Here is a 13,816-nt window from a genome sequence, read left to right as displayed (position 1 = left end):
TTCTTCCAGCTTGTTCGCTATTTTTGTTGTGAAACACCATGTGACAAATTGAGGTTTTATTGTTACCATCTGTGCTGCTGCATTGCAACGTCGAACCCCACACATCGTGTGATGCTGATCACTTGTGATTTGACAAATGAAATTGCGGCCAAACTAAACCCCAATGCAACTAATTAGAATTAGTTGTGCCGTAAGCGTTCGGTTGAAGTCGCTCACGCTGGCTTAGTGTGCGAATGGTTTAGTTGAGCTGGTCTGACTTCACCCCGACACCACATAACAGACAATAAATCAGGATAAGAAAGGATTAAAGATGTTACACTCCATTAGACTGTGATGTTGTACCAGATGAGTCTGTCAATTCTTATATTGAACTAGACTGTGGATAGACATTGGGCTCTACTTTCTTATGTTATGCAGGTACAGTCCCATGTAAAACACGACCTTAGTGGATTTATTTGCCAGCACAAAACACACCGCACATGTTTTCGAATTTGCCATAATGGTCAGCGACAAGTGAAGGTGTGTCCTTTTAGACAGTGCTGTAGTGTTTAGTTCAACACATGTAAAGACAAAAAGTGACTGGCTTGTTATTGTTTAACACTATATTACATTGAACAACTTGTGAAGTATTGAAGCAAGAGAAGCAAGAAACAAATAGAATATAACCATCTTGCTGCCTTAATCTGGAACTAATTGTTACTTGTCGGGAAAACATTTGGATGTGAACAAATACAACTGATATCTATTTAGAGTGCATGAAGGCTATTTTTGGGATAAGCAATAAACAAGTCATCCAGCGTCATCTTCCGAAAGAGTCAATGGGTTCAAATTTCAAAGTATTCTGGTGTAACAAAGAGAAGTACATCTTGAGAGCCCTCTTTGATGGCCTTTTATATTCTTCATTTTGTTTGTCTTCATATGTTTATAGGCGGTTTGCTTAGTTTCTTCTTGGTTAACATTTTGTCCAAAAGTAACACATGGCAACATTCATCAAGCAATGTACATGTTTATGTGTGCATTTACCGTATTTCTGAGCCACAATACCCCAGGCTACCGCATGCTTTTATTTGCTCCACCATACATTCATTTCACTCCTGAGATGTATGCAAATGTTTTTATTCAATTCCCATTCTTGCCAATGTCTGTTTTTTGTTCTGTGCAATGCACCACATACCCATGCACCAGACCACACAAGCAACTAACGAAGAGTAATCGAGCTGAGTTTGCTTGGTGTCTGATAGCCTGTTGACTAGAATTTCACAAACAATTAGACAAAACTAAGGCTGTCTAGTGCTGATGGTTATGTGGTCCGTGCTTTTATTTACAGATAAGATGTAATGATATATATAAAGATATTAGAGCTGTCAAACGATTAAAATTTTTAATCGAGTTAATCACAGCTTAAAAATTAATTAATCGTAATTAATCGCAATTCAAACCATATATAAAATATGCCATGTTTTTCTGTAAATTATTGTTGGAATGGAAAGATAAGACACAAGACGGATATATACATTCAACATACTGTACATAAGTACTGTATTTGTTTATTATAACAATAAATCAACAAGATGGCATTAACATTAACATTCTGTTAAAGCAATCCATGGATAGAAAGACTTGTAGTTCTTAAAAGATAAATGTTAGTACAAGTTATAGAAATTTTATATTAAAAGCCCTCTTAATGTTTTCGTTTTAATAAAATTTGTAGGGCTGTCAAATGATTAAAAATTTTAATTGAGTTAATCACTGTTTAAAAATTAATTAATCGTAATTAATCGGAATTCAAACCATCTACAAAATATGCCATATTTTTCTGTAAATTATTGTTGGAATGGAAATATATAGATATATACAGATATATACATTCAAAATCCTGTACATAAGTACTGTATTTGTTTATTACATGGGTGTCCAAACCTGTCCGCAAGGGCCGCTGTGGGTCCTGGTTTTTGTTCCTACCAATTGAACATAGACAGTTTAACTGTTTAACTGATTACACTTGAGAGCCACCAGATTGGTGAAAAGATGTCATCTTGTTTTGTAGGAATGAAATCCAGCACCCACTGCGGCCCTATGTGGAATAGTTTGGACACCACTGGTTTATTATAACAATACAATAACAAGATGGCATTAACATTAACATTCTGTTAAAGCGATCCATGGATAGAAAGACTTTTAGTTCTTAAAAGATAAATGTTAGTACAAGTTGTAGAAATTTTATATTAAAACCCCTCTTAATGTTTTCGTTTTAATAAAATAAAATTCAAATTCAAATCAAATGAAAAAAATAAACTAGTAGCTCGCCATTGTTGATGTCAATAATTACACAATGCTCATGATGCTTAAACCCATAAAATCAGTCGCACCAAAGCGCCAGCACAAGTTGGTGTTGGTTGGTGTTATACTTATATAGCGCTTTTCCACCTTTCAAGGTAACAAGTGGACATGACACTGTGCTGTCATTTTAATCTGTTTGAGCGGGGCATGTGCGTTAATTGCGTCAAATATTTTAACGTGATTTAAAAAATTAATTACCGCCCGTTAACGCGATCATTTTGACAGCCCTAAAAGATATATAAAGGATTGTTACAATGGCACTGAATTTTGCACACCATTAATCATATAGAAGTGATGGAATTTTTAATCATGATTTCAATATTTTAAATTGTAATTTAAATTTACTCTTTATTTGAGTCATCCTTATTGTTTAAGTACTGTATGTTATTGTGTTAGTTAGGAACGACAAATATGTGTTAGCAAGTCATTTATCGAAACGTATGACCTGAGGTATAATTTGTCTTGTTTCATTTTTTTCACTTACCACAAAAAAAGGAAAAAAAAAAAAAAAGAAAAAAAAGAAAGAAAAAAAAGAAAACTTCCAAAAAATTAGTAGAATTAACAAAAATACCCACTGACTTCAGGAAATATTGGAACTGGAACATAACAAAGGGTAAAACACAATTGTAGACTTGAATATGAAAGATTGATAAAATAATGTCAATTCTTTGATCGAATGACTTTATGTCCACCTCAGGGGCCTCGAGGTCCTGATGGCCCAGTGGGAGAAACTGGCCCTGATGGCACCAAGGTAAACACGGAAATTTGCGAAGTCTGTCCGTAAATGTTGACTCTTGAAAAAAAAGAGAAATTGTGAAAAATAAAATTTGTTTTTTTTTTTCATTGTATCTGGGGTTATGTATATTTAAAGTGATATTTTTTGCTTTCAGGGCAACGTTGGTGATATTGGGATAAAAGGAGAAACGGGATTCATAGTAAGCACATTTCTTGAACATGTTTGTACTAATACCAATTGTGGATGCGATGTTCCAAGCAAGCCCCTTGAAGCCAGGCAAATGATGAGTCTTGACGCAATAGACTTTCACAACAGGACCACTTTGATTTGAAACTTTTTAACGAAAATTAATAAACCTAAATAAACAAACCTGGTCCCCGCCCTCCCTACAACTAATCACATGATGACATGCACAAAGCTTCAGTACACATTTGGTCATATTTTAAGGTAAATTTACACAAATCAAAAGCATTTAATTCTGAAATTAGGAATATCTCAACACTATGTAATAAAGAAAATACCGGTATACTAAACAATAGTTCAACTACATCAGCTCCTACATCAATAAAGATTTCGTACATCGATTCTTTAAAATATGAGCAGTAGTATGTGTAACTTGCATACTGCTCTTTTATTGTTATATTGTGTACTTACAATATATACTTAGAATGACTCACTAAAAAACCACACACATTCAGTATTACCTTCTGTGAGTCTTCTCATCCCAAACAAAATGCCTGCTGTACTACCAAGAGTGACCTGTGGGAGGCAGCATTTTTCCACATGGCATTCAAACTACCAGAAATACAATCAAGTAACAGTAATAATTTCATTCTTTTGAAAAGACTCACAATAAATGTTATACAATCAAGATTATCAGTTAGTCGCTCAATTTTGAACAACAACAGTACACATTTGTCGCTTTTAATTCAGCGCTTGTGCTCCTCCTTTTCAAACCACAATCAGAGAGTCCATTCCCCAGCCAATCTCCATGTCGACCATACACATAAGAAGGCTTGATCATATTTATTGAACTGATCAAATATTTTCAATCACAGCACAAGCTGCTTACACTATCTTCTTAAGATTTTTTTAAACTAGGTATTGCAAAGCTGAGCAGGCTTTTCTTTCTCTTTTTTTTTCTTTCCTAAAAATATTTTTATGGCTAGAGCAGAGTCATGTACGTATGTTGCCGCATGCTCAATGTGTAATATGATTTTTCCTTGCATTTACATTTAATGATGGATAACTACTCTTGGACCGCATTCAAGAAAACATTATGGCAGGCTTTTGTGGGCCACATAAAATATGGAGGGCTCTGTCTGTTCCGCAGGCCTTCAGTTTGACACCTGTGATTCAAAGTCAGAATTAATGTTTGCCATAAAAAAGGCATCTTCCTGCAGCATCCTGCTTAAAAAGCATGTGTCCTTTGAAGATGCACATTGACATCCCGGAAATGTTATTTCATCTTGTTCCAAGCATGTGCTTACCTCATAAATCTATTTAAAAGCCAAGTGAGACTTCAATTGTTTTTGTTTTGTCCTGTTATCTTGACTCTGTTGCCACTCACTATAGATTTTTATATACCCGAGTGTTTCTAAGTTATATAGCTGGTAATATTAGCCATCATCTATCCAAAGGATGTTTGGTATCATTAGCAAAGTAATTTTAATAGTGACTGTAGCCCACTCTGGGCAGTGACAAAATGGAAAAAAAGACACACAAGCACACTCAAAAACAATTTGTGTATATGTACTGTATACACAAATATTACACACTCATATAATAATTACTTCTTTTGCATCCTTCATACCATAGGCTGATTTAAACAGTCAAGTATCATGATCTAGTCAGTGGTGTGTGTCAGTTCAAGTTAAAACTTAAATCATTCACTTAAAATATGTCATATATCAAACCTATTCATTTCTGTGTTTCTTTCTTTGTAGGGCAAAGTTGGCATTCAAGGAGAAAGAGGCCTCCCTGGGAACCCTGTGAGTAACAATTACTTAATTCCATTTTTGCTGAAATTTATTCAAATGTGATTTTCTTTCTTGAGGTATTGCACTGGGCAACAATTTTGGGGGGGAAAATCAGTTGTTTTAAGTCTACCAGCTGTTTTAAAATATTTTCGAGGTGCGGAATCCAAAATTGATTTCAATTTTACTTTTCTTCCCTAATTTTAATGTTCCTACAAGCACTAAACTAGTCGTCCTTTGTCAAAACATAAGTGCTAAATGAGCATTGCAGTCATTCCTGTTTTTCATATTTCATTGTTTGTCAATGTTTGTTGTTTAATATATATATAATAATGGTTGTATGTCTCCTTGTGCCCTGTGATTGGCTGGTAACCAGTTCTGGGTGTCCCCTGCCTACTGCCCGTAGTTAGCTGGGATAGGCTCCAGCACCTCCGCAACCCTCGTGAGGATAGAGCGGCATGGAAATCTTGGGGCACCTAACAATTCGATTACGATTCAGAGGCTACGATTCGATTATACATCGATTATTGATACACCCCAAGGCTATGAGCTGCTTTTAATGTTTCATACATTAGTTTAAAAAAAATGTACAAAAATCCTCTCAGGCTTAAATAAACTACTATTTCACTAACAAGTTAACAGTTCAAAACATTAAACAAAATACTCAAGTCCACTTTCTGTATTGGCAACTTAAAACCACATTCAATTAATTTAATGTTGTGAATCAACTGTTAAATTTGTTAAAATTGCTGCTGTTATTCTAATATTTCCCTTCTGTCTCCTTTCGACATGTGAAAGTTTTAAAACTGTTTCACCATTTAAAAATAGATTCAAATCAGGATTTTGCTGATTTCGGAGTATTTTAGATAAAAAGTTAATTAGGTTCGCTCGGAATGTTCACTACAAACACTTTCAGAGAAGTCTGCTGCTTTAAGATGGCGGCTGTTTACCAACGTCAGCCAGTCTGTTAATTCACATCTAGTTCTATATACATGTGATATCTACCGTAGCATTATGTGGATGTAGTTTGTAGCAATGTTGGCGTTGTTTGAAGCGCTATCGGCCGCGGTCAACTATTATTGTTTTTTTTTTTCTTATCTAGCGACATAAGTTGACAGTCCATTCCTCATTGCGTCCTGAAGACAGAGCTGACTGTGTTTTAGTTATGCTTTATTTGGCATTTTTCAATAATCGGAATTTGGATGTTTGCGAATCGTTCTCAAATCTTCCACGACCGAATCGCGAATATTCCAAGAATCAGAAATTTCGCACCCTTCTAATATATGTATATATATTTATATATATATATATTCTTTTAATTATCAAGCATATATGTTAAGTACAGTCTTTTTTTTATTACTGGCTGACAGCCTGTTAAGTCACCATTCATATTGTTGTGTTATGGGGTTGTGTACACCATCATTTTTATCCATTCCTGTGTTTTTCGGAACTGGATATCAATGAAATTTGGTGGGTAGATCCGAAAGTAGTTTACATATTTGATACTCGGAGCCTGATTTTTTTTGTGTCAGGGCTGATTATATTTTTAAGAACACAGGGATTCGAGAGTTTAAAAAAGGGATTTGAGAGTTTAAAAAAAAAAAACTTGACTTGGGAAAAAGTTCAAATGAGATTAATTATCAATTCCTCACCCACAAATTTGTGTGAAATATCCTTTAGACCCGTAGGTATGTGAGTGTGCGTGAATGGTTGTTTGACTCACTGTGCCCTGCGATTGGCTGGCAACCAGTTCAGAGTGTACCAGGCCTACTCCTCGTAGTCAGGCTGGCTTAGGCTCCAGCACCTCCGCGACCCTCGTGAGGATAAGTGATATGGAAAATGAATGAATGAATAGTCAGTGAGGCAGTCAAAAATAGAAATGAATAATGACTCATATATTGCGATTGTGAATGCATCGTGTTTCAAAATATTTGGTAAACGATACATACTGTAGGCTTGATTAAGATATATTCATGACAGTCATTTATAATATACTGTTCATATTATGTTTTATTATTAATTATATTGTAATGATTCTACGTAGTCTGTGGCTCAACTAGTAGAGCAGATTATACAGTGACCAAAGGGTTGGAGGTATGATTTCCAACTCAGGCTGTCCACTTGAGCAAGTAATGTGTGCAGTCACTTAAGCATTTTGTTCACAGCAAAGACTGTCCAATTAAAAGTAGTAAATGTGTGTTTTTTGTTTCGCTACAAAACGTTCAAATTTCAAATCTACAAGTTCACAAATGAAGCACTGTACAAGTGTACAGTACTGAATTGTGAATTGGGGCCAACTGAATCATTGTCCCAGGTTAGATAGCGCCATCTAGTGATAAAACAGCCTGTTTTCTGGCTCCCTGATATTGTGTTCATGCTTCCATTTACTGCATTACTGTTAAAACTTATATCATATTGACGTAATAATGAATGTTCTAATTCCCTTTGCTCAGTTTTTTTTTTTCATTAAAACACAATTTACTTGAGACAGCTAACCACAGTGCATTTTCCTCTCTCTCTCTCTCTCTCTCTCTCTCTCTCTCTCTCTCTCTCTCTCTCTCTCTCTCTCTCTCTCTCTCTCTCTCTCTCTCTCTCTCTCTCTCTCTCTCTCTCTCTCTCTCTCTCTCTCTCTCTCTCTCTCTCTCTCTCTCTCTCTCTCTCTCTCTCTCTCTCTCTCTCTCTCTCTCTCTCTCTCTCTCCTCAGTCAATGGAAAATCCTGTAAAGTTTTTCAATTGACATTGCCATGACTAATGCATTGAGTGTATGATTCTGGTCTGTCGATATTTGCCTGAATACTGTTTCAAATTAGTGCCCTGTCTGAGCTTGGCAACACAATGTCTAGACTTCCACAAAGCCTCTTTCATGGCAAAAAGGCCCTGTGGTGTTACCGTTCCGTGTGAGCATCAGGCAGCACTTAAATATCATACATATTCATTGTGTTTGTGGTTTTCTCCCTAATTATGATGGCTGAGTGAAAAAGAGGAGCTTGATTTATTCTGTGAGAACCCAACAATTAATGGTTGGTGCTGTGCATGTCTCCAGGGTAAACCAGGTATTCCAGGAAGTAGAGGGGAGAGGGGACCCTACGGTGAGACTGTAAGTATGTCTTCATCTGTCTCATTACCTCTAAATTATGAAAGTCATGTGGAAACTATAACATCACTTTGTGTTGATGTGCACCAAATAGTCATTGCTTGCAAATGTTTCTTCCCGTGGCTAATTACCAGCATTGGAAGTGCTTGAGTGGAAAACAGGAGGTGTTGTTTTAGTTTCGTCTCTGTTTTCTGCTCTGCATTTCTCACACATACAAAGTTTATACCTTAGGCCTTCCCATTTGGAGCTGTGTTGAAGTTTTCTAATATTCCTGGAAGTCAGCCGCGCCCTTGGGGAAATCAAGAATGTCAAACAATCAAATATTTGTTAGGGTGTGAGGTTTCCATAGCACAGGAACGAGGTATTAGTTATGAGTCTCGTCTTGCTTCTGTCGATGTTATCAGGTTCCTCTATTGCACATGTGTACTCCTCACTGTTTGTGTTTGTTTGAACATTTCGTAGTGTGTAAGACTTGTGTATTATGTCTGTTCCGCTGATGTATCCCAGGTTTACGTAGGAAGCCAAGCAATGACGCTACTCAAGTCAAGGTATTTTACAATGTTTATTTTCTTGTAGGGACCCAGAGGACCTCCTGGCGAGGCAGGACCTGATGGAGAGCCAGGACCTGATGTAGTTTTCTTAGAATTTTCTTCAACTGATTCATTAGTTGTTGACAATCATTTCTAAAGGCTAATGCTTCTTAATTTCCTTAGGGTGCACCTGGCTTAGAGGGCGAACCAGGTGCCATTGGAGAGCCAGGGTTAAAGGTCTGTGTAACCTCACAATGTTATGTAATGTAATTGCAAGCAAAAAAAGAAGAAAAATAAATTGAATAATAAAAATGATTTTTATTCTAGCAACAGAAATGTGGAAAGACCTTACAAATGTGCTCGTGCAATTTGGATGTAATCTAATTGTAGCTTTATTGAGTGTAACTTATTGTTCAGTGCAGGTGGCACTACATACAAATGCACACAAAGGTGTGTTTTAACCCTAAGATGGCATTGTGTTGTGCCTCCATAGGGTGATGCTGGATCTCCAGGAGACGTAGGAGAGGAGGGACAAGATGGAATTAAAGTGAGTAACCTGAAACTACTGACACGTTTTGCCATACTTAACTTTCCCCTTCTTTGTGTTAAATCTGATTATTATGTATATTCAATCAATGGTTGTTTCTGTCTTATTGTTTGAATCCTAAATAACTGACTGAAAGCTTCTGCTTTTTTCTATTATTATTCATCACGTTATTAAGTTAAGTTAGAATTAATTTTAAAACCAGATCAATAATTGCACCGTTCGCATTTCTGCAGATATTTAAGTACTATATATCTTTTCATGGGACAACACTGACAAAATGACCTTTTGACACAATGAAAAGTAGTCTGTGTGCAGCTTACATAATAGAATTATTTTATTTTCACCTCAAAATAACTCAAAATATAGCCATTAATATCTAAACCCCTGCCAACAAAAGTTAGTACACCCCACAGAAACTACGTACATCCCTAAATGTCCAAATTGAGTACTGCTTGTCATTTTCCCCCTTCAAAATGTCATGTGACTCGTTACAGGAGTGCTGTCAGCATCAGTCTGGCACATCGATCATGACTAATCTTGGCCCATTTTTCTTTACAAAACTGCTGTTGTTCAGTCAGATTCCTGGGATGTCTGGCATGAATCGCTGTCTTTAGGTCATGCCACAGCTCAATCGGGTTCAAGTCTGGACTTTGACTTGGCCACTTCAGAACATGTATTTTGTTCTTTTGAAACCACTCTCAAGTTGATTTACTTCTGTGTCTTGTTGCAGCATCCATCCTCTTTTTAGCTCCAACTGTCTGACAGATAGCCTCAGGTTTTCCTGCAAAACATCATGATAAACTTTTAAATTCATTCTTCCACTAATGATTGCAAGTTGTCCAGGCCCTAAGGTAGCAAAACAGGCCCACATCAAGTGCCTTTTTGCGAACATTAAACGAGCAACAATGTTTTTTAGACAGCAGTGGCTTCCTCCGTGGAGTCCTCCCATGAACCCCATTCTTAGCCATAGATTTACATATAGTTTATGTGTGCACAGCGCTATTGGACTGTGCCAATGATTTCTGTAAGTGTTGAGCAGACACTAGGGTTCTTTTTTACCTCTTTGAGTATTCTGTGCTGAACTCTTGGCGTCATCTTTGGTGGACAGCCACTCCTTGGGAGAGAAGCAACAGTGCCAAACTTTCTCCATTTATAGACAACTTCTCTGACTGTCGACTGATGAACATCCAGACTTTTAGAGATGGTTTTGCATCCTTTCCCAGCTTTATACAAATCAACAATCCTTGATCACAGGTCTTCAGACAGCTCTTTTGACCAAGCCATAATGCACTTCAGACAATGCTTCTCATCAAGACATTTCTTACCAGGTGTGTGTTTTATAGTGGGCAGGGCAGCTTTAAACCACTCATCAGTGATTGGGCACACACCTGACTTAAAATGTTTGGTAAAAATTGGTTTCAATTGCTCTTTAAGTCTTCTTAGGCAGAGGGTTCACTTATTTATTTTTCCCTATTATGTCATTGTTAACGTGCTATCTTCATTAAAATATAAAAACCTATCAATTTTTGGGTGGTTTTAGTTAAAGCAGACACTGTATTTTCATCTGTGTGATTTTGACAAAGATCAGATCACATTTGATGGAGATTTTGTGCAGAAATGTGAGAAATTCCAAAACGTTCAGATACTTTTTCATACAACTGTATGGGTTCTAACATAGTATCAATTTGTTAAAGAAAATTTTAAGTCGATCCAAAAATTTAAATATGCAGCATGATGTCGAACAACACATGCGGCAATGCACTTTACAAACTTGTTGGCACACGGCACTAAAACCATGACAACATGCCGGCCTGGGTGCCTGACATTTGCCTCTCTTCATAGTAGTAAATTACAATGTGCTGCAGCTTGTATAAAGTCTTTGAGCAATTTTTGACACCCAGCACCCAATAGCAGTAATGTGTTAATCATTCTAACACGAGTATCTCCTGAATGATGGCAGGCATATATAAGATTAGCGGCCCAAAATGGTACTGCAACCAAGATGTAAATATCAAAACATACACCATCCCAGTACCCTTTGGGTTGCCAGATAAAAGCGCCGCAATCTACTTTTTATGAAATTGCATTCAATCCATCCATCTGTCCATCTATCCTTCCGTCCGTCTGTCCGTCCGTCCGTCCATCCATCCATCCCATCCCATCCATCCATTTTCTTCCACTTAGCTGAGGTCGAGTCGCGGGTGCTGCAGTTAAGCCCAAACTTCCCTCTTCCCAGCCACTTCATCCAGCCTGGTCTGCATTCGGTATCACAAATGGATATCATACTACTGTTGCATTTCAATCAGTAAAGAATAGATAAAGGCAAACAAACTACACACTAACATTAGCAATGATTATGTGAAAAGCATTTGTAGACTACAACCTATACAGTATATAGATTACATACCAACAATTAATTGAGTACATGTTACAGGGTTTCAATTTGCACTAGTCCACGAATAAATAATCAACTTATAAAATAGGAAAAATCTTGGCTTTAGCATTGTTTCGTCAATATCTATTGAAATATTAGGCCCATTCAATGAAAGAAGGGAGTTCATATATACTGTATATATTGGCGGTTGTGTGTGTGTTTGTGTATATATACCCAGAAGTCTGAGCATCATTGCTCTCTTTCTCAACAACAACAAGATGACTACGAATCAACAGCCTATGAGCATATTTGTTTTTTCCCTTCCTTTTCTCTGTTCTTCTCTTGACACCCTTCTTCTGCACTGTCTTATCCTTCTTTTGTTTCACGTTTTATGTCACTAATTTGTCCATCATGTCAGCCGCATATTTTAATGATTATGGACGTGTAGTTGGTATTTTGGATGTTTTACAATCATGCATTTAACGATTGACTTCAATTCCCGTGTGCTACAAGTATGTCTCAGTTGTTCAATATGTAGAATTAAGGAAAATATATTACAGTATTTTGTGAATGCTGTTTTCATAGGGCACACCTGGTCTGCCTGGTGAAGATGGTCCTCAGGGTAATGATGGACCCAAGGTAAAGAAGAAATAAAAAACAATGCACTTAATATACTTTATTTTTTTTTTATTTTTTTTTTTAAGGTTAATACTAAGACATAGACCGCATTGGTAAAAAAATGTGTACATGAAATAGCCAAGCTACTTTATGTATTTTTAATTTAAAATGTTTGTAAATGGTAGAACACTATTTTCTTTAGCTCATTTGTATTGGTTTTGTGCCACATTTCAGGGTGAGCCTGGTGAGAGGGGGCCAGCAGGAGAGCCTGGGGACAAAGGAACTGAAGGTGTCCCAGGACCCGCAGGGCCACCTGGACAACCTGGGAAACAGGGCTTCCGTGTACGTACAATATACTTCAAGTTTTTTGGTATAATCGTTAGATGCTGCAAAATTTGCATCCCTAATTGAATAAACACTATCACTATCCAAAATCTCATAAATTAATCGGTTTGGTTTATGTATGTAGTAGTAACTTTTTTTGGCTCATTCACTTCACCTTTTCGCCAGCAAATTGACATTTCTCAGTCCAAACCAATTTATGCCACTGTACCCCAGCAGAGGTCACCCTTATCTACAGTTAAGTTTGTAGTAATGTGAACCATATTGAAATGCTCCCAATGAATGCATTTTTAATGTAGCCCAAATCAATGCACAGTAAAGTACAGTCATTTTGGGGGGGGGGGGGGGGGGGTACCTGAGACCACATTATAAAACTAATATTAGGAATGTAGCTTCAGGTCTTCTACACTGACCAGCCGCAAGACACAATTGTATCTAAAAAGATGCAATATGGGGGTTGAATATCACAGTTTTGATATTAAGATTCTATACATGCACCTAAAAATAACATTTTTATTACCTATTGAAATGTATAGATTTTTTGTGGCAAAAAAGCAGGCTGCTGTACATGTATTTTGACCTACTTAATTTCAATTTAGGGTAAACTATTACATTGCATCGACATTTAAACTACCAAATGTTGTCATACACCTGCTAAGAGAAAAAATAAAAATCACAGTTTCTGTTCATACATGCATAGTCATGTGTGAGTAACAACCATGTAGTCGCTCTAGCCAAATGGAGAACAGTAGCTCGGGCGTGGATTAGGACGCAGCAAAAGTGTGCAGTGAAGCATACAACACATACGTGAAAGTATTCATTTACTGCACGTCTTACACTATGGATATTTCATATGCCATTACCAACATTTTTAATACAAATCCTGTAAAACGGATGGATAGATTGCTAAATCGTTCAAACTAATAAAATATAAAATTACATAAAAACAAATCATGAAAACTAATACACTAAGTTGTTCATCCTGAATGTATCACAACAGTAGAGTTAAGCATAATATAATAAAGACTGAAACGTAGAAAATCAACTAATGATAATTGACACATGCCCTTAAAACGCTGTTCGCTAGCTAAGGTTACCACAAGCTCGCAGCAGTATACACACTTGTTAAAAAAAGTTCCTAAATTCATATCCACATTGTTTTTTGGCAACATAAGATAAACAAATTAAAATTCCAGCTAATAACAGAAGATACAGTAGGATCCTTGTAAAAATATCTACAAAAGGGTGAATTCACAAAA

The 13,816-nt window shown here is 36.6% G+C and overlaps 1 protein-coding gene across 2 annotated transcripts in view; it reads left to right on the top strand.

The window, feature by feature from the left end:
• The window catches only part of LOC130919331 (collagen alpha-1(XXIV) chain-like), a 128,068-nt gene that overhangs the window by 82,479 nt on the left and 31,773 nt on the right, over positions 1–13,816 (top strand). For both annotated transcript variants that reach the window (XM_057841931.1, XM_057841930.1), the window contains exons 29-37: positions 3,038–3,091; positions 3,231–3,275; positions 5,023–5,067; positions 8,096–8,149; positions 8,723–8,776; positions 8,860–8,913; positions 9,170–9,223; positions 12,183–12,236; positions 12,450–12,557. In XM_057841931.1, coding sequence (XP_057697914.1) covers positions 3,038–3,091; positions 3,231–3,275; positions 5,023–5,067; positions 8,096–8,149; positions 8,723–8,776; positions 8,860–8,913; positions 9,170–9,223; positions 12,183–12,236; positions 12,450–12,557 — 522 coding nt within the window. The remainder of the gene's footprint in view (positions 1–3,037; positions 3,092–3,230; positions 3,276–5,022; positions 5,068–8,095; positions 8,150–8,722; positions 8,777–8,859; positions 8,914–9,169; positions 9,224–12,182; positions 12,237–12,449; positions 12,558–13,816) is intronic.

The sequence above is a fragment of the Corythoichthys intestinalis genome, chromosome 7 (assembly GCF_030265065.1).
Source record: "Corythoichthys intestinalis isolate RoL2023-P3 chromosome 7, ASM3026506v1, whole genome shotgun sequence".
NCBI lineage: Eukaryota > Metazoa > Chordata > Actinopteri > Syngnathiformes > Syngnathidae > Corythoichthys > Corythoichthys intestinalis.
The sequence above is the reverse complement of the archived record's forward strand: the minus strand, read 5'-3'. Positions and strand labels throughout refer to the sequence as shown.